General features: G+C 56.3%; 1 protein-coding gene across 1 annotated transcript; it reads right to left on the bottom strand.

Moving 5' to 3' along the window:
- Positions 1 to 957: 957 nt before the first annotated feature.
- On the bottom strand, positions 958 to 22,514 carry LOC120230415 (plasmanylethanolamine desaturase). Its single transcript, XM_039229990.1, has 6 exons — positions 22,291 to 22,514; positions 14,710 to 14,829; positions 7,095 to 7,186; positions 5,878 to 6,022; positions 4,386 to 4,598; positions 958 to 2,451 (listed from the first exon to the last, which is right to left on the bottom strand). Exons 1-6 carry the CDS (start codon positions 22,412 to 22,414, stop codon positions 2,330 to 2,332), a joined length of 816 nt encoding a protein of 271 aa, XP_039085921.1. The 5' UTR covers positions 22,415 to 22,514; the 3' UTR covers positions 958 to 2,329.
- Positions 22,515 to 23,177: the final 663 nt, after the last annotated feature.

The following is a 23,177-nucleotide window of genomic DNA, read 5'->3' as shown; positions in this document are numbered from 1 at the left end:
TGGGTGGCTCTGTTGGTGAAGCGTCCGACTTCGGCTCAGGTCATGATCTCACGGTTTCTGAGTTCAAGCCCTGCATCAGGCTCTGTGCTGACAGCTCAGAGCCTGGAGGCTGCTTCAGATTCTGTGTCTCCCTTTTCTCTGCCCCTCGCCCATTCATGCTCTGTTTCTCTCTCAAAAACAGACATTAATTTTTTTTTTAATTAAAAAAAAAAGGCTTTATCTGGGGCACCTGGGTTGTTCAGCTGGTTAAGCATCCAACTTCAGCTCAGGTCATGATCTCACAGTTCGTGGGTTCGAGCCCTGGGTTAGGCTCTGTGCTGACAGCTCAGAGCCTGAAGCCTGCTTCGGATTCTGTGTCTCTGCTTCTCTCTGCCCCTCTCCCACGCATACTCTGTCTCTCTCTCAAAAATAAACATTAAAAAAAAAAACTTTATCTGTGACCACTCTAAAGAGTATTTTATCATTTCTCTGTCACTAACATCTTTTTTTGGGCTAATACTGCAGAAAGTATCAAGCTCAGACTAGATATTGATTGTAATGTACACTTCCGAACCTCGGTGCCTAGCACATGGGAGGTGCCTTATAATTACTTGCTCAATGAATAAGTGAACAAGATATTTATCTGAAATGTCCAGTATCTCCCAACTTTCTCAGCTTGTGAGGCTCCATATAACAAGTCCCTATCTTTCCAACCTTATCTTCCACTTTGCCCTTGTTCACTCTAGTCCAGCCCCACTGTTTCTTAAAAACCTCAAACTTGTTCCTGCCTCAGGGCCTTTGCACTTTTGGTCCAGTCTGCTGGCCTCTTCCCCTAGCTGGCTCAATCTCCTACAGGTCTGGGGTCAGATGTCACCTCCTCAGATGCTCCCTGATCACCCTGCCAAAGCAGCCCCACCCTGCTTTTCCAATGTGATTCAGTATTGATTTTGTTCACAAATCACCATCTGAATGTACATGTGCATTTATATATGTTTATTGTCTCTCAGGAGGTCAGCCCCACCAGGATAAGTCATTGTCTGTCTGTTCAGTGCTGTGTCCCAGTGTCCAGGTCAGAGCCTGGCACACACGAGGTGCCAATACATTTGCTAAAGGAACTCACTAACAGGGATCAGCCTTCATTACTCTGTTATCATGATTCTTGCAAGACCCTTCCTCACCCAACCGTGGGTCACCTCCAAAAGTGGCTGGAGCACATGGCAACAGTAATTCACTGTCTCAGGTGAAAAAAACCCCTTTCTGAGCCCAAGGGTGGGGGAAGGGAGCTGGGAATGGGGGTAGAGGTGGGGTCTTACTCTCCAGGATCCTTAACCACCCGCCCCCCACTTCCCCCAGCCAACCAGGAAACACGAGGCAGCCGAGGTTAAGTAGACTCTTGCTGCTTTGTTATAAATATATTATGTACATCCAAAACATGACATTAAAATATTACTCCGTGTTACAGAAAAGATATTAAGGCTTTCTATTATTTACATTAAACAAGCAAGCACCTTTAAAAAAAAAAACCAAAACAAACATGCCCCATTCTTCCTTCTCTGACATTCACCTAGCCAGAGGGGACACCGTGTCCCCTTCCAAACTAGCAAGACCCTTTGCAGGGGCTGCACTCTGTGAAGACACCCTCTGATTAGAAGTATCAGCTCTGGCTGGAATCACATGGGCAGGTGGGGGACGGGCAGGGGAGAAGGGGGTCCCGACTCGGGGCAGGGGATTCCTGCCTCTGCTGGCCGGCCGCCCTCAGACCCTTGCTGCGCTCCGTCATCCTTGGGTGGACGGGCTAGGCTGAAGGTGGCGCCTGGGGCTGTCTACCCACTCAGGTCTTCAGGGTCGGTGCACAGGGCCATGGCGGGGCAAATGCTCCAGGGACACTCAGGTGTGCCCGGGGGCTTCTAGACCACTGGGGGCAAACAAGGAGAGACAGGGAAGACGACTCAGCGGCCCCAACGCCAGCCACGCCGAAGGGCTGCCCAGTGAGGTGGGGGGGGGGGTGCTGTAGGAGTGCAGGGAGTGGGTGAGTGTCTCTTCTACCCAAGAAATGGCTGGCAGGGGCGGGGGGGGAGCTCCTTTTTCTGCAGAGTCAGGCTTGGAGACAGAACAGCTCAGGTGGCTGGGGAGGGGCCAAGGAGAGAAAATGAAGGAAAAAAAAAAAGGAAATGAAAAATCAGTGGCTCAAGTATTCTGTGTCACGAGGGGTGGGCTGGGGGTGCCCGGGCCCAGCCCAGGAGGCGCCCTCTCCACGTGGAGGGGCCAGCACAGGAGGCTGGAATTTGGCAGATGGCTTCGGTTTAGGGGGCTCGGGAGGGCTGGCAACGAGGCAGCAGGCTCGGAGGCATTACTTGATCTTCTGGGCCCATTTCATGTCATCGGCCCGGGGCTTCTCGCCGGTCAGGCCCTGGATGAGGTCTTCAAGGCGTCGCCAGAAGCCTATCTTCTCCAGAGGGTAGTTGAGCCAGCCTGCGGGGGGAGACAGGGCACCAGCGTGTTGAACGGGAGAGTGGCAGTTGAGGAGACCAAGGAAAGCCGGCTTTGCCGGGGGCAGGAGCCACAAGGAGTCCGTAGAGGGCAGGGGACAAGGGCTGACCGAGGGCATGGTGACCTCCCATCAGTGGGCTCAGGGCTGCTCACACGTGCCTTCGTCCCCTCATCCATTCGCTTTCTTACCTAGTGCTCACTGTATGCCAGGCATGGTGGCAGCCATTTCCTATCACTGGGGCTCAACTGCCACTTCTTCCAGGAAGCCTTCCTCGGCCATACCACCCTCTTCTGTTTCTTTAGATCCTTTATGGTAACCTACAACCATTCCCTGTTTTGTGTTCGTTTTTCTCCCTGACTCCCACCTAGAGCATCTGCTCTGAGCAGAACCGTTTTCCTCCGTGGATCCCCGGTGTCTAGGATGGTGCCTGGCATGTAGTAGATGTTCAATAAGTATCGCTTACAATCTTATTTCCTCTGTAGGATAGCCTCCTACCCAAATCGTAGATACTCCCATTTTCCACATGAGAAGACCGGCTGGGAGGGGAGTGTCCCCATCAGTGAGGGGCCAAACCACGACTGCCCAGGCTCGGCTGAGCCGCTGACGGGTCTCAGCAGCCTTATCTCTAACCCTCCACCTGCTCTCCACGAGCGTGACTTTAAGGCACACAGAGAGTAATTTTTTGTGCTTCTCAGTTCTGCCTCCAGAAGGACAAGGCACCGCTCCTCCTGCAAAAACTAGTAGCTGTAACCTATCAGGTACTTATTACAGGCCAAGCACTTCACAGCTGTCACGGTGGCACTCACACCCTGGCCCTGTGACAGTCCCACGTATGGAGGTGGCTGCAGCCGCACGCTGTGCGCGAGAAAAAAGGACATCCAGGGAGGCTTGCTTCCCGAAGACGCATACGGAAGAGCAGAGAGGTGAACGTAAGCTGGCCTGCCTTGCTGTCAGCTGGGTCACCTGTGACACCCTTGAACTTGACAGGTGCCAGCCGACCCCAGAAAACCTGCTCCACTCACCTCACTCCTTTGGCACTGGGCCTCTAACTACTGACGGCAGGTGGGTTTCCTTCCTGTTCCTGTCTCACCAGGCCTATTCCTGCCTCAGGACCTTTGTACTTCCAACTCCCTTTGTCATCATTTGGCTGCAGGGTCCCTCCCATGCTGCCCCCACCCCCTGCCGATTTCTGACCTCGTCCTATGAATAGCTACACTCGTGCCTCCCTACTCCCTGACTCTGCCCTTCACCCGGCTTCGTGTCCCCCAGAGCACTTCTCACGGCTGGACTTTTGTCACCTCTCCTGCACACTGCCCCTAATGCTCTTTGTTCCAGCCACACTGGCCTCCTCGCTGTTCCTCAAACCAAGCAGGCCGGTGTGTTCCTCACTCAGGCCCCTTATATCCACCATCCTTCCTCCAGATCTGCGTTAGTTTCTCCCTCGGGTCAAATGTCTCCTCCGTGAGGCCTCCTCTGACCACCTTTAACTTAAAGGGTAAAGCCCCCCATTTCCCTGCCCTGCCCTCTGCTTTAGTTTGCTCCGCGGCAGTCAGCATGGTTAAATGGAATGTCCCCTATTAGAATGTGAGTACCATAGAGGCAGGGAGTTTTTGCCTGTCTGTTCAGTGCTGGACCCTAAGCCCAGGACAGTGCCTGGCACATAGGAAGTGCTCAACAGATATCTGCTGGATGGATGGGTGGTTGAAATCACGACTCTGTGAGGTGGGGGTGGGGAAGGCTGTCTCTCTTGGACTGTGTGTCCTCAGCACCTAGGCTCGGTCCATGTGCGTTCCGGGAGCATGTTCCTGCAGGACCCGGATTCTATGACCTCGTACTGTGACCTCTGCCCTCCTCACCCTGAGGATGGAGGGGGCGGGGGCGGGGCAGTCTCTTCCACCCCAGCCCGTGGCCGCACCTGTGGTGATGCAGAAGTAGGTCTCGTGGGGTGAGACATGGTGGATGCGGTGGTGTTTGCGTGGCAGGATGACATGCCAGTCCTGCAGCAGGGTGACCCAGCGTGGCAGCCCGAAGTACGTGTGCGACCACTTATGGATCTGGTTGGTGAAGGTGCCGAAGATGATCAGGCAGAAAACGAAGCACTCCCAGGGGTACAGCTGCTCCAGGGCTTCTGCAGGGTGGGGGGAGAGGGTGGTGCCCACAGGGCCACGCAGCTGTCATGAGGCAGGGCCACCACCAGCCTGGCCCTCACCACTTGCCCCTGGGCAGCTCCCTGGCCTCCTTCCACCCTCCCCCATGGTCTCGGGCAAGTTCAGCCTCCCCTCTGGGTCTCAGTCTTCTCTTCTGTTCGGTGGGCAGATAATGGAGTAAGCATAAGAAATAGTTACAAATGTGGGGTCTGGAGTCTGGCAGAGCTGGGCTCAGGTCCGTGCTCTGACATTTCTTGGCTACACGAGCTTGGGTCAGCTGCTCTGCCTCTTTGAGTCTCAACTTCATCATCACTGACATGGGAATAAGTCTTTGTCCAGGTTCCCAAAAGCGGAGCCTGAGACAAGGATTCATGTCGAGGGGTGGGGGTGGGGAAGGGATCCTCTGTTCGGGAAAAACATCTGAGGGAGGGGGGAAGCAGGGGGTGAGCTCAGCAATGAGGGGTTTGGGGGAGTCTTGTCTCAGCCTGATCCTGGGGGCAGCTCTGGAGGGCGAAAGGCTCTGGAGAGTTGGTGCTGCCCAGAGGTGAGAGGGCTGGTCTTCTGTCGGCTTTTCCTGTCACTTTATGCTTTGGCTTTGGGCTCATCCCCAGGGGAGACGAGGGGCCTGTGCTGGAGGTTCTCAGAAGGGACAGCTGGGAGCAGTGAGCAACTGGGAGACAGGTGCATATGTGGGCAAGCGGGCATGGCGGCACCGCAGCACCCACCATGCCCATCTCCCCACAAAGGGAGGCTCTAAGGACCAACGAGGTATCAAGTTAGAACAATACCTGGCACGGAGGAAATATTCACTCCCTCCCTTCTGCCCATCTGGCAGATGAGGCAACTGAGGCTCTGAGAGGCGAAATGATTTGCTTTGGGACAAGCTCCTTCCTTCACATAGGTGGGGCACATATCAGAAGTCAGAACTTCCCGAGCTCACTGCCTGTGTTCCCCCCGCTAAGCCAGCCGCCTTCGGGGCCAGGCAGGTCATGCAGGTGAACAAGTCGGTCCGGGTCCAGGACAGCAGGGAGAAATGGGGACTGTGTGCAGGGAGGCCGCAGCTCAGCTCCCGCCCAGTGAGGCCAAATGGGAACAAGGGCCCAGGATGGCCGGGCTGGATTGTTCAAGAGAAGCTGGAAGCACAGATGTTTCTGTCAAATGTGCCAGCGGGACAGGGTAACTGAAAGTTTTTTATACTGTAGTGAGGGGACCCGGTCCCCACAGCCCCCTGCAGCCCCCTCCAGCCGCAGGCACGCTCACCCGGGCTCTGGGTGCGGAACGTGTAGGCCATATTTAGCAGAGGCAGCAGTGTCACCAGGCAGTTGTCCCCGTTGGTCTCGATGAAGTCGTGTCGCGTAATGGCTGTGGGGTCAATGTGATGCTCGCGGAAGGGTCGGATGAAAGCCTGGGGTGGAGGGGAGGGTGGCAGAGGGGATGCGCCGAGCGGTCAGCCTGTGGAGGCCAGCCTCTGTCCACCAGCTGCTGCGCGTACTGGACTCGGGCTCACCTCCTTGCTTTTAGGATGCCAGAACATTCCACCGTGCTACAGATGGAACCGCCCCGCTCCGGGCCTCAGTCTCCCCAGCAGGGCTGTGAGGGGAGCTGGAGACCATCCCCACCCTTCTTCCCCACTCAGCTGCACTTGGGGAGGCCCCTCTCCGTGGCGGGCAGACCCCTCTATGTCTTCCCAGTGTCCAAGCCCCTCCTTCTGGTAACGGCCTCCCCCTCTTCCTCTTCTGTTGGTACATTCTGTTTCGATGGGGCGGATCCCTCCACCTCCTAAAGGTGAGCACGTGACCCTGGCCTGGCCAATCAGAGCATCTCAGGTCGCCTGCCAGTGATGGACAGGGCACGTGACCTGAGCTGGGCCAATGGGAGTGAGCCATGGGACTTTGGCTGCAACTGTGGGAAAGGAGAGTTCTCTTCCCATTGAAGGGGGCCGTGCAGGCGGGATGAAGGGAAGGCCTATGTGACAGGGAAGCCAACAGAGAGGAAAGCAGGGACAGACATGGAGAGAGACGGAGCCGTGAGAACATGGTCTGTCTGTCCTCCCGGACCTGGCCATGCTTTCACTTGGCTCTACTCTTGAACTTTTCAGTTCCATGAACCAATACCTTTGTTTGGTTAAGGCTGTTTGTACTGGATTTTGTCATAACCAAAAAAGTGTGATGCAAGATAAAAGTTCAATTAAAACAAGTGGTGAGGTGCCACAGGGCTGGCAAAGGAGAATAAGATGTGGTCCCCAAATTCCAGGGGTTCAAAGCTCTCTATCCTCATGCTAGAAACCCCAGGGGCGGGGGTTCTAGTCTGTTCTGGTCCCTGAGGAGGGGCATGGGGTCAGGCTGGAATGATGGTTTCCATCTTTAACACAGGGAAACCAGAGGCTCGGAGAGGAAGGGCTCACCCAATGTCACACAGTTCAGCCTTCTTCTGGAGGAGATACGAGCTGGGCTGCAGGGCTGGGTCAACATACTCACCTTCCCCACGACGGGCAGCTCCACGGAGCCCCAGGTGTCAGCTCCCCAGTGCACCAGGCCAGACAAGAAGTCAGCAATGAGAGCGCCTGCAACTGTGGACAAGAGGTGGGTGGGTCAGGTAGGGGACCCGGAGGGTGACAGTCATGCCCACCTTTTGCCCCAAATTAGGAGTCCCACATTCATTCACTAGCTTGCTCACTCACTCGTTATGGGGGTGGTGTCCCTTCTCTACTTGGGATGTTTTCTTCCCTGTGAATGGAGCCTCAGGCAGAACACCCTGTCCCTTTACTTGCTCTGCTCAGGGATATATGGGGACTCGTTTGCTTGCTGGGCCTGGAGGGACTGAACTGGGCATGCACACATCAGCTCCACTTTTCCTATTAGGAGCTGACTGTGCCTTTCTCTCTGACCCCCAATCATGCCACAGAGGGACACCCACTCAGCTCCGGTGCTGCCAGTGAATAGATGGATACGTCCTTTTGGGGTCTGTCATCAGAAGATCCCTCAGGTGCAGACACAAGCCATGCCTTCCTCCCCAACCGAGCTTGTATCACTATAAATGTGATAACTTGGCCTCTGGCAGCCTTTTCCTTGTCTTTGTTCTCAATGTGTTCTGAACTGGACAGGGTTCCCGGAAAGACCCCAACATCATCCACTCGCTTGAAGGTTCAGTATCACATAGAGGTTAAGAGCTGTTAGAGCTGGACTTAAATTGCAGCTGTCCCTCACTAGCTGTGTGACATCGGGCATGATACTCAACCTCTCTGTGCCCCAGTTTCCTTTAGCTAGAGGGGAATGATGATTACAAAAAACATAGTGGCTGCCATTTATTGAGCACCTGCAGTGCCAGACACAGTGCTTTACGTGCTTGATCTCAGTGGATTCTCACGATCTGGTTGAAGTGGGTACCCTCGTCATTCCCCCTTTGCAGCAGTAGAAACAGAGGCCTGGAGAACAGAAGTTTTAACTGGGCCGAGGCCACAAAGATGGCAAATGGCAGAGCTGGGCTCTTAACCTGCCTTGAGGTCCAAATCTAACACAGCAGGATGCACTACCACTCCTGTACCCGCGGGGAAACTGAGGCAGGGTGGCTAACTACCTGTGCAAGGTTAACATCCCAGTGCTGCCCCCATAGCTCTCCCTGCTTGCGGCACCTCAGCCGTACTGGCTTATTCCCTTTTCCCTTGCACACGCTCACACACCTCTCCCTCTGCCTGGAACATTCTTTCCCAGGGTGTAGCACAGTTCACCCCTTCACTTCCTCCAGGTCTCTGTTCAAACATCTGCTGAGTGTTTGACATTATAACCACCTGCATCTTCCAGCATTTCCTGTCTCCTGTCTTTCTTTCCTGGTTCCTGGCATTTATTAGGGGTTCAGTAAATATCCCGAGTTAATCAGCGTAAAGCTGCGAGGAGTCAAGCTGCTGTGAACATTCCTACCCAAACCTGGAGGCAAACACCTGCCGTCATTGCGTCATAAAGATGCCACCTATTTATTTATTTATTTATTTATTTATTTATTTTTACTCAACATTTATTGAGCACTTATAGGTACCAGGCCCCGTGCCAGCACCCTAAATGTTTTATCTCTTTTAATCCCTAAACTGTACCAAGGCAGTTCTAAGCCGGTTATACGTCTTATCTTCTTAATCGTCCTAAGCATTTAATCCTTACAGATGAAAAGAATGATAATAATAAAAACAATATTAGAAAAACATTTGTGATAGTCGTTAACATTTGTGGAGTGCTTCCTGTGGGCCAGGCAGTACGTCAAAGGTGTTACAAATGTATTATTGAAACAGAACTCTTCATACCTTAAATATGGGCTGTGCCCAGGGACAAATCATTCCAGGGAGGATGCAGTATGGAAGGGGCGGGGGAGGAAGTAACTTTAGAGCGGGGAAACCTGACAAACACTCAGGCCAGGTGGTCAAGGTCAACATCACAGTCTTAAGTCTTGTTGATAGAATATACTCTGGCTATGATGTGATGGAAATGGTAACCTTGCCTCTCAGCTCTTCCTCCCCAAAACATACAACATGGTCTAAGAAAAGGGTGAGACAGATTCCTGTAGTGAGGCATCCTATGAAACATCAGGCCTCAGGGGCGCCCGGGTGGCTTAGTTGGTTAAGCGTCCGACTTTCGCTCAGGTCATGATCTCGCGGTTCGTGGGTTCGAGCCCCGCGTCGGGCTCTGTGCTGACTGCCAGCTCAGAGCCTGGAGCCTGTTTCAGAGTCTGTCACTCCCTCTCTCTCTGACCCTCCCCTGCTCATGCTGTCTGTCTCCCTCCTAGAAATAAATAAAACATTTTAAAAAAAAAAAAAAAAGAAACATCAGGCCTCGGGTCGCCTGGGTGGCTCAATCGGTTAAGCATCCGTCTTTGGCTCAGGTCATGATCTCGTGGTTGCTGAGTTCAAGCTCTGCTTTGGGCTCTGTGCTGACAGCTCAGAGCCTGGAACCTGCTTTGGATTCTGTATCTCCCTCTCTCTCTGCTCCTCCCCCCACTCACACTCTATCTCGCTCTCAAAAATAAATAAATATTTTAAAAAGTAAAAAATAAACGTTAAAAATTTTTTAAAAGATCAGGGCTCCTCAAAACTGTCAAGGTCCCCCAAAACAAGGAAAGTCCGAGACGCTGTCATAGCCATGGGGACCCTAAAGGAACCTGAAAACTAATGAGTGGAATCCTCTATAGGACCCTTGCACAGGAAAAGGACGTTAGGTAGAAACTAAGGAAATCTGAATAAACTATGGACTTCAATTCGTAATACTGTATCCATATTGGTACGTTGATGGTAACAAATGTATGAGGCGAATGTAAAATTTAAGATGTTGACAACAGCGGAAGCTGGGGGGCATAGGGCGTATAGGAACTCTCCATACTAGCTGCTCCTTTTGTTCTAGTAAATAAAGTCTATTTTTTTTCAAATATTTTTTATTTATTTCTGAGAGAGAGAGAGAAACAGCGTGAACAGGGGAGGGTCAGAGAGAGAGGGAGACACAGAATCTGAATCAGGCTCCAGGCTCTGAGCTTGCTGTCAGCACAGAGCCCTATTTGGGGCTTGAACCCACAAATTTTGTTATCACGACCTGAGCCAAAGTCAGAGGCTCAACCGACTGAGCCACCCAGGCGCCCTAAGTCTGTTTTTGAAAAACTGCATCATCTCATTTCACGTCCATAGTGATGAGGCCCAACACATCCCAACTTTCAGAAGAGGACTGGGACTCGGAGGGCAAGGGCAGTCAGGGCTGCTGGCGAGTGGCCGGGGACCACTGTGAGGGCCCTTCGCGATGATGCTGAGTTCATGTCCAGGTCTGGGAGATGGGAACATTAATAGCACTTACTTCAGTACAGTCGATTAATAAACCGGGCTAATGCACGTGAAGTGAGTCCTTGTGGCATGGTAAGCCCCATGGTAGCTAGAGTTAGGAGTTAGTAGTTTAGGTATCACCACCCTCCAGGCCTCAGTCTTACCATCTGTCAAACGACCTGGCCTTCTCAGGCTGCCGAGCAGGGAGGGATGTGTGCTTTGGACAGATGTCAGGAGTTCTTTTTTGGAGGGGACAAACAGCCTGCTCCTTGGGCTCTGTGGCCCCCGGGCCTCTGCAAGTGGGTGTTTCTGGAGCAGTGACTCTGGGACTCCAGGCCTGGTGCCTGAGTGGGCATTAGTGGGGGCCGGAGAGGCGAGCGCACAGAGCTTCTCTGTCCTGTGCAGGTGGCAGTGTCTGGAGCTGGCTTGTGCCGGGGGCAGCCAAGGCCCTGTTAGCACCCCACGTGCAGGGTGCTGGACCCCAGGGCATGGGATGGGCGAGGACTCACACCTGGCTACCCTGACTCACTGGGTGACCTTGGGGTCCCTTGGGGCCTTCACCTCGCCACAGGTCACCCAGCTGGGACTTCTTAGCCGCTGCCTGCCTTAAGGGCTGGTGTGGAGACCGTGAGCGGGGACAGAAGTGGCCCTGCTGACTGTCCCATAAGCTCCACCCTCGTTCAGCCCAGCCCAGGCTCCTCCCTTCACCTGAGCCCATGGGACCTCTGACCTCATAACCAGGCTTTGCACTCACTGTGCTCCCTTTGCCCAGAGCACCCTCTCCACCCACCTGTCAAAAAACTCTTACCAGTTTCTCATGGGCCAGCTCATGGGTACCCACGCTTTCCCTCCATTTTCTCCAGGTGCAGCCAACAGCTCAAGGCTCCCAGGGCCATTTGTCCTCTGTGTCGCTCACGACAACAGAGTCCTTGTCAAGGTCACGAATGACCTCCACGTGCCCACATCTGGTGGTCCCCTTGCTGCCTCCATACTGCTGGTTCTGCTCAGCACCTGGAGCCACTTTCTCCCCCTGGGCTCTGCAGCCCCCTCCCCCTCTCGGCAGGCTCCCTCTTCCCCACCCCCCACCCCCAGCAAGCACCGGCTCCTCCTACTCCGCACCCCCCAGCAAGCACCGGGGCCTTGGGCCCCTCCTCCGCTCACACTCAGCCCTTGGGGGCTCTCCGCCAGCATCCGGGCTTCAAACACCTCTTCTACCTCGAGGACCCCCAGATTTCTATCTGCAGCCACCTTCCCAGGCTCCAGACTTGGATTTCCAATCTCTCAAGCTGCCTCCTCCCACCTCTGCCGATGGCAGCCTCGTCCCTTCCATCATAGCCTGTGGGTCGCCACTCACAGCCAGCAGGACAGGGCGCTCCGGCCCCTGGCCTCGCACAGCTCACTGAAAATGTGAGGCTGCTGCGCCGCCTCCGTCCTCGCCTCCTCTCCGCTCCTCCCCGCCCCCACCCCTCCTGCCCACAGCACCAGTGGATGTCAGCTCCCTACGGGCAACTCCCCAGTGGCTCCGCACAGCCGTAGACTTAAACCCCAAGTCCAGCCCTCGGCTCTGCGTAATCCGCACCCTGCCTCTCTCAGCTGCCGCCAACTGCTTTTCCTTTGACCAACTTTCTCCAGCCTCGCCGGCCTCCCGCCTCTTCTCCGGGCACATACTAGCTTCTGGGACTTTGCACCCGCTGTTCCCTGCTGGCCCGCCCCAAGGTACCTGCCTGGCCTCCACCCTCACCTCCTTCCCATCTCCCTGCAAATGTCACTTTTCCAGAAAGGCCTTCCCTGACCTCTCAACTCTTCCCCAGCTCTTCTCTTATCTGGGTTTTGCTTCCCAGCGTTGCATCACCGGTCTGTGTTTATTAGCTGGGTGCCTTTCCATGCTTCTGCCTCCCCTCGCTTCCGGGGCCTGGCAGCGCTGGAGGCGGGCTCCGCAGGCTGGCACGGTGCCCCGCTCCTGCGTGTCAGCACACAAATCAGGGTGGCTACTTCCATCGATTAGGGACTGTGCAAACACCACTATCAGGAGAGTGTCTGCTCTTATCGGCTCAGAGGCAAAGGTGTGGGACGGGGGAGCTGGTGGCACAGTTGGTGGCCGGACAGCCACGGAGGTCCCGGGTTGGGCCCTGGAAGCTCTGATCCCAAACAGGGAAGGGAGGTGGTGACTGCCTGGGACACCCGTTCTCTCGCCTTACATGACACACACCTGGGCTCTGACCGCCCCCCCCGCCCCCCCCCCGCCCCAGTGCTCGCTGCAGGCTGTGCAGGCCCTGCTGGGAGGGTCTGTGGCTCCAGAGCTGGGTGGGTCTGCACGTGTGATCCCGGGTCCTGGTCGCCCGGCCTTTCAGAGGACGGCGGCCAGAACCTCCTTGCTAGGTTGCCACCTAGAGTTAAAAGAGCTCAACATGCGGCCTGGCGCACAGTAGGCACTTGTGAAATACTCTATTGCTAAAGAGACCACTGTGGTGGAAGGTCCAAGCCCTCACCTGTGGTGTGTCGCGTGGGGTCTCCTCCCCACCTCTGTTCAGTCACTGGCCCCTTGGCAGCTACATGCCCCTGCGTTTGGCCCTCGCAGCAGCCCAAGGAGGCAGGTGCTTCAAGCAGCCTCGATTTACAGGTGTGGAAAACAAGGCTCAGAGAGGCAACGACACTTGCCCAAGGCCACACAGCCACGAGGCAGTAGAGCTGGGACTTGACCCCGGAGCCCACTTGTAACCACCCCCCAGATAGGGCATCAGGGCTCATGCTGGCCACGTTCCTGCCCTTGAATGTAGTACTTTGCGGCAGAGAGGCTGCAGGCGTGGATCCCTTTCACCTCTGGGCAAGGGGGGCAGGTGTGGCTCCTGACGGGGGTGGGGGGCCCAGGCTCCCCAGCACCGGATGGGTCAGCTCTCCCTCCTCCAGCTGGCCCGCCCCCACCACACGCCCACCCCAACGCAGACCCAGATGGTTCAATTAGGCAGCCTGAGCACTATTGGCTTAGGCAGCCAGAGTGCTTTTAATGAGATTGTGGGAGCTGAACACTTAGGGAGGGCCAGGCGGACAGACCAAGGGCACACCTGCCCCCCTCAGCCTGGTAGCTGGAGCAGGGGAGGGGATGAGTGGCTGAGTTCAAGGGCAGAGGAGAGGCTGGTGTGCAGACAGGAAGGAAGGGAGTCACCCCGGGACCTGGGAGCGGAGACGGTCAATGAAGAACTATATTGCGCTTCTGGCTTGAGGTGTGACGCCGGCCGGGCCCTTCTCTGAGCCTCAGCTGACTCATCCAGAAAATGATGGCAAGTGTAGCACCCACCTCCCAGGCCGCAGACGGGGGAGGACTGACCAATGGGAAACACTCAGCATGTACTGTAAGTTACAGCCTGCTCATTCATTCATCCCAATTCCATAAATATTTACTAAGTAGCTACTGTGTGCCAGACCTCTTGCGTGGGGCTGGGGACCCAACAGTGAGCACACAAGAATCTCTACTTTCAGGGAGCTGAGATTTGAGTGGAGAGAGACAGATAGCAAACAGAGAAATATATTGTATAACCTAGTATGCTGAGGAGATGGTGTATGGCCAGGCTGTTACTTTTGAGGGGTAATCAGGGAGAGCCTCCCTGAGGAGGTGACCTGTGAGACCTGGATGAGGAGGTGAACCAGGTAGGTGTCTGTAGGAAGAGAGTTCCAGGCAGAGGAACAGCATGTGCAAAGGCCCTGAGGTACAAATGTGTCCAACAGTGCATGGTGGAGACACAATGAGGAGACCAGCGGCGAGGGAGCAGGATGTCCCAGAGAAGAGGGGAGGGAGGTGATGTTTGGAGAGGAACTGGGGCCAGGTTGCACTGAGGAGCTGTTTTACTCCATGTTTACAGACAACGGGGAGTCACATGACCCTACGGAGGAGCTAATAGGAACCCCCTGGCCACCTGCAAAGAACGGACAGTGGAGGCAAAGGGGAAAGTGAGGCTCTCAAGGAAAGAGGCTCTCAAGTCGGGGCAGAAGGGAGGCTGGACTGGGGTGGGGACGGTGGAAGTGGAGACTAGATTTAGATTCTGGATGCCAAGGGCATCTGCTGAAGGTCTGGATGTGGAACGGAGGAAATAGAGAGGCACCGAGGATGATGCCCAGATTTTTGGCCCAAGTAAGAGGGGGAACAAAGGTGTCACGGAGATGGGGGTGGGGTTCCCACCCCACGTACTTGGTGCACATGCGCGCACGGGCACGCACAGCCGCACGCAATTACAGGTGCGTGCGAGCTGCCACCTGCGTGGGTCCCCGACCCCAGGGGAAACCGAGGCAGAGGGGCAATCGGTACTCACCGACGCCCAGCAAGACGAGGGGCGTGTGCTCCCAGCGGGCCAGCAGCAGGAGGTGGACCAGGTTGTGGGCGATGAGGCTGAAGCACAGGATCACGCAGCACCACTCCTGGAAGCGCTTGCCTGAGGGAGGAGGCCGGAGGTGAGCGCGGGGGCGCGGGGGCGCGGGGCCGCGGGGTCGAACCCTGTAGGGGCTCTTCTGAGCGCAGCTCAACTGAGCTCAGGGAGTCTACAGTGCTAACCACAGGCGGGACTTAGGGACTGCCGTGAAGACCCCCCCCCCCCCCCCCGCCATTTCACAGATGACGTCGCTTGTGTCCTGGCTCTGGTGGGCTCTCCCGGGAGACGACCCCACGGGGAACTTTAATGAGCTTTTCCAAACTGACATCATGGCATCCCCTATCCGCGTTTTATAGGTAATTATTTGGAGGTGCTACCAGCAGCTTTCAATCCCAGAGGTTCAGATCCTGCCCAGCTTCCATCAAGCAGGGCTCCGATGAGTCAGGAATTTCGGAGGAATGGGCCTCGGTTACCACTTGCCGTGAGCAGGGGGTCTGAGAGCACCACACAGGGAAGGAGCGGTGCTCCCAAACCCCCCGGCCGCCAGGCAGGTGATGTGGACCAGTAAGGTGGGCTGGGTGGGGGCCGTGGGGTATGGCTGCACACGCATCCTCTGTAAAGGGGGTGGGGGGTGGGAGTGTGGGCCCAGGGCGCCGGAACTTCTAATTCCCAAGAGAAGCCAGAAATCAGAATATGGGTGTGAAGTCTTTTTACACCTCCTGCCACGTATGTTGAAAAGGCACGTGAGCTCAGACACGCTGATCCACTCCTGCAGTCTGAGGTGTCTGAACAGTCCAACGCCTGAGGGATCAGCCAGATCAGTTTGGCCCACAGCATCTCTGCGGCCAGAAAGACAAGTCTGGGCAGCTGTCTATATGTGGGCATGAAAGATGTCCAGGACATATTGGCAAGTGCAAAAAAGCAGCCACTCTTGTATGAAAAGAAAAGAGAGAACTATCTAGTCAAGCGTGGCTTTCACTTATTCCTCCTGGAATTTATATTTGTGAAGGTACTCCTCTCCCAAAAACCTTTTCTTGTAATTGTAAATTAAAATGAAAAAATAAAAATAAATAAAAGGAAATGAAAACATTGCGTGGGTGACACAGAATGTGTTGCGGGTCCCCTGGGGATATTATTTTCCCAGGCAGCTGGTCCCAAGGGCATGGAAGATCGTTAATGGCAGTAATTTCCTCATCACAAAGTGTTTGACGTCAACTGAGCAGTTGCTATATGCCGGCCACCTGCTGAGGTGACGCCATTTTGCAGATGAGAGATCTGATGGTCAGAGTGGCCCCGAGGCTGCAAAGCTGGTCAGTTACAGACTAGGATCCTGTGGCCAGGCAGGCCCCTGTGAGTGATTAACAACTGAAGGGGGACATGGTAGATAGACAGGGGCCTCCTGTGTCTGTTCTCCCTCAGTGCCTGCTGTTCCCTTTACTCTCCTCATCCAGAGCGGCTTTGGCAATGCTCCTGCAGATCTCAACCGGGAACCTCCACCTCCAGGAAGCCATCCATGATGCTGCTTCTGACTCTTGGACTCCCCCAACATGGGGCCCCTCATGAGGGACTGTCACTGCCAGTAGGGCGTCCCTCGGCCCCTACCCAAATGTGAATTCAGGAGGCCCAGGACCATGTCTGGCTTGCTCACCAGGGCCCTGGCACACAGTTGGCACTCAATAAATGCCCATGGAATAAACAAATTCCTATACATAATCTTAGAGGACAACTGCCAGGCTTTGTCTCGGGGTGCCCCTCACCAAAGCACCTTACAAGGAAATAGCAGGAATCCCGTCGCTCCTGATAGGCACTCCATTCTCCCTTGTGGGGGGGAGGGTGTGTATCCAGGACCTGGCACAGCACACTGTGCCCTGGGCCAAAATCGGAACCACCACCTGCCCCTGGCCTCGTGAAAAGACAGAGGGTCAGAGAGGAGAAGGGACACGCCCAGGGTTGCATCCTTTTGGCCCCTGCTTGTGCAGACGAGGACGCTCAAGTCCAGAAAGGGCAAGGCCGCCGACAGCAGTCCCGCAGCGGCAGGAGGGGGCCCGGAACCCCTCGCACTCCACTTCTCCGTCAGGGGCTGAGCCCCTACCTGGGGCCACTGTGATCTGGCCCAGCTGGCCCTTCCCCTTTCTGGTTCCTGTTTGTGGCCAGGGCCTGGGACTCAGAAGCAGAAGTCTGGGGGTGCACGTGGGAGGGGGTGAGGAGCAGGTGATTCTTCAGTGCCAACCCGCCTGCCTGGTCCCCGGCCTGCAGCAGCGGCGACATGATCAAATAGCAGTAACGATGGCTGACAAACACTGGGGTGGCCGGGCACAGCCCACACGGGAGATGCCGCAGACCAGCTCCCTCCGGCATATTTTGCTCTCAGTTAAAAAAAAATTAGCTACATTAAAAAAAAATCCTATAAAATTCCTAACTTCCGGCTTCCCTGGAGAACACCAGGCTCTGAGCAGCTCAGGCCTGAGCCGCAGTGGCTGCTCCCATCAGAGGGGGAAGGGCTCTGCTTCAGCCTGGTCTCCTTCCTTCCCTGTTGCCTCATACTGGGTGGCTTCCTGCAGTCACCTGCGCTTTGAGCCTGAGACACAGTCTCTCATTCGAGTCTCGATCCTTCCAGGAGGGAACTATGATTTCATCTCCCAGACGAGGAAACTGAGGCTCGGTGGGAGAAAACGAAGAGCTTGTCAACGGGACACGTTAGCGTGGCTGTTCGGAGCTGTCCGGGTTCTAAAGCGAGCCCAGCTCTCTCCCCGTGCCTTTGAGAACGTCCCTCAAATCTGAATATTTTCCCATCTAAATCCTGTCTATCTTTGGCTTCTGGAATCTGGATCCTTCGCAGACCAAGTGCTTCAACTTCGATCGGTAAGAAGTACATCTATAAAAGTGGCCTTCATTGAGCACCTACTGTGTGCCAGGTGTGGTGCCAGTAGGAGCTCGGCCAGCCCTCCCCCTCCCCTGTGGGCTGCGGACCACTGGCCTTGTCTTCCACAAGGAGAAACTGGGCCTGGTCCCAAGTCACAGCATGGACCGTCAGCCTGGCGGGGTCAGTGGTCTAAGTGGTGTCACTTTATGGATGGGCAGGCTGAGGCCCTCCCAGGAGAGAAGGGCTTTGCTCAGGATGGAAGGGCTTGGGCCACCTCTGGCAGAGAGTGCCGGGCCTTGTCTTCCCGAGCCAGCCCCCGGCCTGGCCAGGGTCCATCATCTGGGCTGAGTTACGGCAGCGAATGCTTGTTGGCCTGGGGTGGAGCCTGGGCCTGTGCCTGGTGGCTCTGAGGGCTTGGAGGAGCCGGGAAGGCTGGGCGCCAGGCCTCGGCCATCTTTGCTTTCCTGGGGGCAGGCCACAGCAGCCACGGGCTTGGCATCAGGCCCGACTCTTCTAGTTTCCGCCGGAGAAGCCCTGGATAATCTGCTCTTCTGATGCCCCTCGGCCTCAGGGAGGTGGGGGCGCAGGAGACAGGAGAGAAGGCAGGGAGGGACCAGAGACAGATGGAGGAAGAGGGACAGAGACTGACAGAGACGAGAGAGAAGAGGAATCAGAGACACAGAGAAAAACAGTCACGGAGAGATTATAGGAAGACAAAGAGGAAAAAAAACAGAGAAAGGGCACGGCCAGAGGAGAGAGACAAAGAAATGGAAAAAGAACAAGACAGAGGGGGACGGAGAGAAATCTCAGCCCGGGGTGGCAGGGACCAGGCCTGGGCAGCGGAGGGGCCCCGGGTCTCTGCATTCAGTCAGGCCCCTGTGGGGGCACTGAATCTTTCCCCTGATCCTAAGCTAAGAGATCTTTGTGTCCCTCGGGGCCGGAGGCACCTGTAGTTAGTCAGGGCAGTTTGACCCTGGCTCTAGTGACCCCTTAGGATCGACCTCTGGAGCCCCGGGGCACCCGAGAAGTGGCACATATACAGCCAGGCTTCAGCTGGCACCCGCTGGGAGGCTGGACACCTGCCTTTCCTGTGCGCCGGCCCACGAGGCCTGCTGGGCCCAAGAGGCCCTTCACAAAGCCCAGCACAGGGCAGGCTGCTGCCGCGAAACCCAAACCCTGAGCGCAGGGGGCTCCTGGGATCCGCAGGTCCAGGCCCCAGCTTCTTGGCCAGACACTCGGGGCCCAGGGGGTACGGCTGTGGCTGCCTGCCTCCTTGCCCCCTGCTCTTCCCACCACCCAACGCCGCCTCGATTAGGCTACTCACAGCTCCCCGCGGACACTCGGCCCACTCCCTCTGCCAGCGGCCCCGCACACATGCTGTTCCGCCGACCCGGAACGCTGGTCCCCTCCTGCACACCCACCCCAGGCTGGCTCACTCCCGCAGTGAAGAGGAAGAACACGGAACCTAGAACACCATCTTCCTTCCACCAGTGTTCTGGTTCTGCTGCTAACTGGCCCTGGGACTCTGGACAGGTCCCCACTCTTGGCTAAGCTTCCAGAAAGGTCTTCAGGTTGGACGGGGCCCTCCTGACATGCCAGGTAAATCAAACACAAGCCATGCCTGGCCTTGCTGACCTCTGCTAGGGGCAGGTGCAAGCCTAATCCCAAGCAGGACACGTATTAGGAAGAACACCTGTAGAGGCTCTCGGTTTCCTTCCCCGAAAAATGGAGTTAATACTGAGGGTGTATGTACCTCAGACGGCTGGAGTAAGTATGAAATGAGCATGTGAAGAAAATGTCCAGCACAGCCAGTGCTCAGGAAATGTCAACTGTGTGAACCGCCTTATCATGGCTGCCAGCTGTCCGAGTACCAATGCACTTCTGGCCCCAGGAATCTCAAGAATTCAGTCCTGGAACCCAGAAGCTTCTCCTACGTTCCCCTTGCTCATTTTGCTCCAGCCCATGGGACTCCTACCCGGGAGTTCCACCAACACTCCAGGCATGCTTCCACCTCAGGGCCTTTGCACTTGCAAAGTCCCCAATCTGGTCCAATCCTTCCTCAAATATCTTCAGGTCTCTGTTCAAATAGTACTCACTCAGTGAAGTCCTAACTGCCCCCTCTCTAACATGTTACTGCCCCCAACAACACTTCACTTCCCCCCTTTCTGCTTTATAGATACACTCCATAATGCTTGCCACCACTGGGCAGTGAGCTATTTTCCTTATTTAGTGGGTTTCATAAAATGCCACCTGTATTTTTCCTGTCTGGTTTCCTGCTTTGCTCCTAGAGCCAAGCACAGGGACTGGGACAAAGATGCTCCATATGTGTGGAGCCTGGTCCCTCATTTTATAAGTCAGGTCCAGAGAGGTCAAGGTACTTCCCCCAGGCCACATGGTTGAAAGGAGCAGGGAGATGGAGGCCAATGAAATTTGGAGAAACCAGTCTGATCAGTCTCTCGCTCCTCTGCTCCTTACTGCCTGGCTTCCTCCCAGCTCCAGGTCAGGAGGAGATAAGGTCTGGGGCACCAGGAGCCTGTCCACAGCCTCAGATCCCTCCGGGGCTGTTCTTCAGAGGGTGAAGGGCACTTGGGGAAATCAGAGTGAGACAAAGATGCAATCATGGTGGAATGGAGAAATCGCAGTCCCTTGGGGAAGGCTGGGGACGCCTGGGTATGATTTGGTTGAAAGCAGGTAGGGTTTGCTTAGGTGGGCAGAGCTGGACACCAGAGGAGGCCTTTAAATCCTTACCCTCGATTCTCAGGTGGGGAGTCTGAGGACCAGAGAGGAGAGATAGCTGACTCCAAAACTCACAGGAAACGCCAGACTGCTGGGTTAGCAATAGAGAGTGCCTACTGCATGCCAGGCACTGCATCAAAGTTTGATCTCAGGGCACCTGGGTGGCAGCCAGTTAAGCGTCTGACTTCAGCTCAGGTCATGATCTCGCAGGTCCTGAGTTCGAGACCTGCATCGGGCTCTGTACCGACAGTGCAGAACCTGCTCGGAACTCTTTCTCTCTGCTTCTCCCCAACCTGTTCTCTCTCTTTCTCAAAAATAAATAAATAAACTTAAAAAAAAAAAAAAAGAGTGGATGATCTCATTTTGCCTTCCCCCAAACACTAAGGGATGGATAAATTTTACTTTGTATCCATTTTTAGAGGTGAGGAAACTGAGGCTCAGAGAGGAAAAGTGGTTTGGTCCATGTCACACAGCTAAGAAGCAGTCAGGATGCCAGGTCCAGCCTGTCCCAGGGAGTACAGGCAGTTTTAAGTCCACCGGCTATATGGCATCATGGGCCAGGTGCCCAGGTCGGGTTCAAAAAACTCATACCCAGAGCATGAAACTGCAAGTCCAGAAAGGCCTCTGTGACCTAGGACTCAACAAAAAAGCAAATGGCCCAAGGTCACCGAGACAGTGATGGCAGAGATGGTATGCAAACCCAGGCCAGTCAGAGTAGAAAGCCAAAGGTGATAGTGGACCCACGCCCACACCAGGCAAGGGCTGTGCTTGGTGGCTGTCCCCTGGCAAAAGGAAAGATGTCAGAATGTTTGACAAACAAAGCTTGGTGTGATGGTGACATTCAGGCGGAGGGGCCTCCTGCAGCTCCCAGTCACCTGACTCTGGAGTTGATAGCACTTCCTTAACCCCTGGGGACAGAGCGCCCAGGCAATGAGATTCCCTGGGCTCTTCTGGAAGTCAGAGGAGGGAGGGGGAGCTGGTGGCACTGGAGAGTGTAAGTGGCAGGCACAGCAGGGGACCTTGGTCTGAGGGCAGAACAGGGGCAAGGGTCTCTAACTATGGTCTGGTTTGGGGAAAAGACGGACTCCAGCCCCAAGTCCTAATGGAGGGAGCTAATGTATGCAGTGGAAAAGGGGCAAGGGCTGGACTTGGGGCTTGCATATGGGAGGGGCTTAAACTGGAAGATCTGTTGTGCCCTCACCACCTGGGATTCCGGAATACACTGCGAGCTGAGGCCCCCCTCTGCGGGGGGGGAGGGGAGAAGGGGTGGGCTGTGGCCACTGAAGCTGTAACTAGAACAGGGCTTGGGGGAAGGGCGGCGTCTGGGGCACTAGGGAGGACCCCCGCCCCCTCGCGCTGAGGTTCTAAAGCTGGGAGACTGATGTCCCCAGATTTGGGCGGGGGGTGAGGTCACTGTTTGCAGCCCAGGGCCCTGCCTGGGGGACAGATGGGGCCCTAGGGTGTGCATTCCGGATCTGGGGAACCTGAAATGGGATGTGACTTTTAGGAGGCCGGGGGCAGTGCCTATAGCTGAAGGGCTGCGTCCGGCTTAGACAGGGTCCTGGGATGGGGGTCCCTAAGTCTAGGGGCGCTCTTTGCAACCATGGGTGCTCTTAGGCTAGGATCCAGGTCTAGGGGTGCGATGGGAGCTCTGTATGTGGCCCGGGAGGCTGATGTGGCAGTTCCTTGATATAGGGACTGTATGTTCATCCCGAAAGCCCCGGGGCTGGGGCTCTGGCTTGGGCTTGGAAGGGGCGCTGGGGTGGGGTCCCCAGACTTGGGGGGCGCTATTTGCAAGTTTAGAAGCAGCGGCTGGAGTTCTGCATCGGGGCCTGAGGCTGGGGTTCCCATCTGGGGAACCCGGGATCGCTGTCCGTAGCCCGGGCTAGTGACTGCAGGCCCGGAGGGGGCCCCGGAGGTCCTACCTGGAGAGTAGAGCGCGGCCAGCTCGCGAGCCCCGGCGTGCTGCGCGCCCCAGCGCCGGCAATACGCCGCCTCGTCCTCATCCAGCTCCGGCTGCTGGCCCGGCCCGTCCTCGGCGCCCGCCATGGCCACTCGCCCGGCCCGCCCGGTGCGCTCAGCTAGCGGCGGCGGCGGCGGCAGGGCCGCGGAACCGCGGCGAGATCACGCCGCCCAATGACCGCCCAGCGCCGGGCGCGGCGGCGGCGCCGGCGGGGGCCTCGCCCGGCCGCGCGTCACAGCCAATCGGGGACCGCGCCGGGGCCGCGATGGCCAATCAGCGGCCGCCGAGCCGCAGCCAACCGCGGCGCTCGGGGGGCAGGAGCGCAGCTGGGCGCAGCTGGGCACGGAAGCGTGGGGCGGCGGCGAGTCCCTGCTCGCCGCGGTCCGCCCCTGGCGGGGGCCCCGGCTCCTGCCCCACGGGAAATGCCGGCCGCGGCGCCGCCCACGTCTCGCTCGGTTTACCGGCCTGCGCAATGGGTCGAAGTCGTGCGCCACGGGACCCAGGAAAGGGCCTTTCTTCAACACGCACTGTCAAGCGCCTCCTGTGTGCAAAGAGCGCGGGTGGAGGGCGCCGGCCTCGGGCTGGACAGCCAGCACTCGGTGGACACTTTGAACCGAGCTCCTGGGCTGAGGCACATTCCCACTGGGCTCCTTTTCAGCCCTACCTCGTGCAGAGGTTTCGAGGACCTACTATGCGCCAGCTGCTGTTGAGCGCCCCAGGGAGGAGAAGCGTCGAGCCCGAGCCCCGGGACCTCTTGTTCTCCGGGGGGAGAAGCCAGTAAACTGATGAGAATGACCCTCAGCGTCACTATAAGCTTTGGTGAGCGCTCAGTATCTGTTAGGCGCAGGC

Source organism: Hyaena hyaena, unplaced genomic scaffold, assembly GCF_003009895.1.
Source record: "Hyaena hyaena isolate Hyena2069 unplaced genomic scaffold, ASM300989v1 scaffold_42, whole genome shotgun sequence".
Taxonomy (NCBI): domain Eukaryota; kingdom Metazoa; phylum Chordata; class Mammalia; order Carnivora; family Hyaenidae; genus Hyaena; species Hyaena hyaena.
This window is presented reverse-complemented; position numbering and strand designations above follow the sequence as displayed.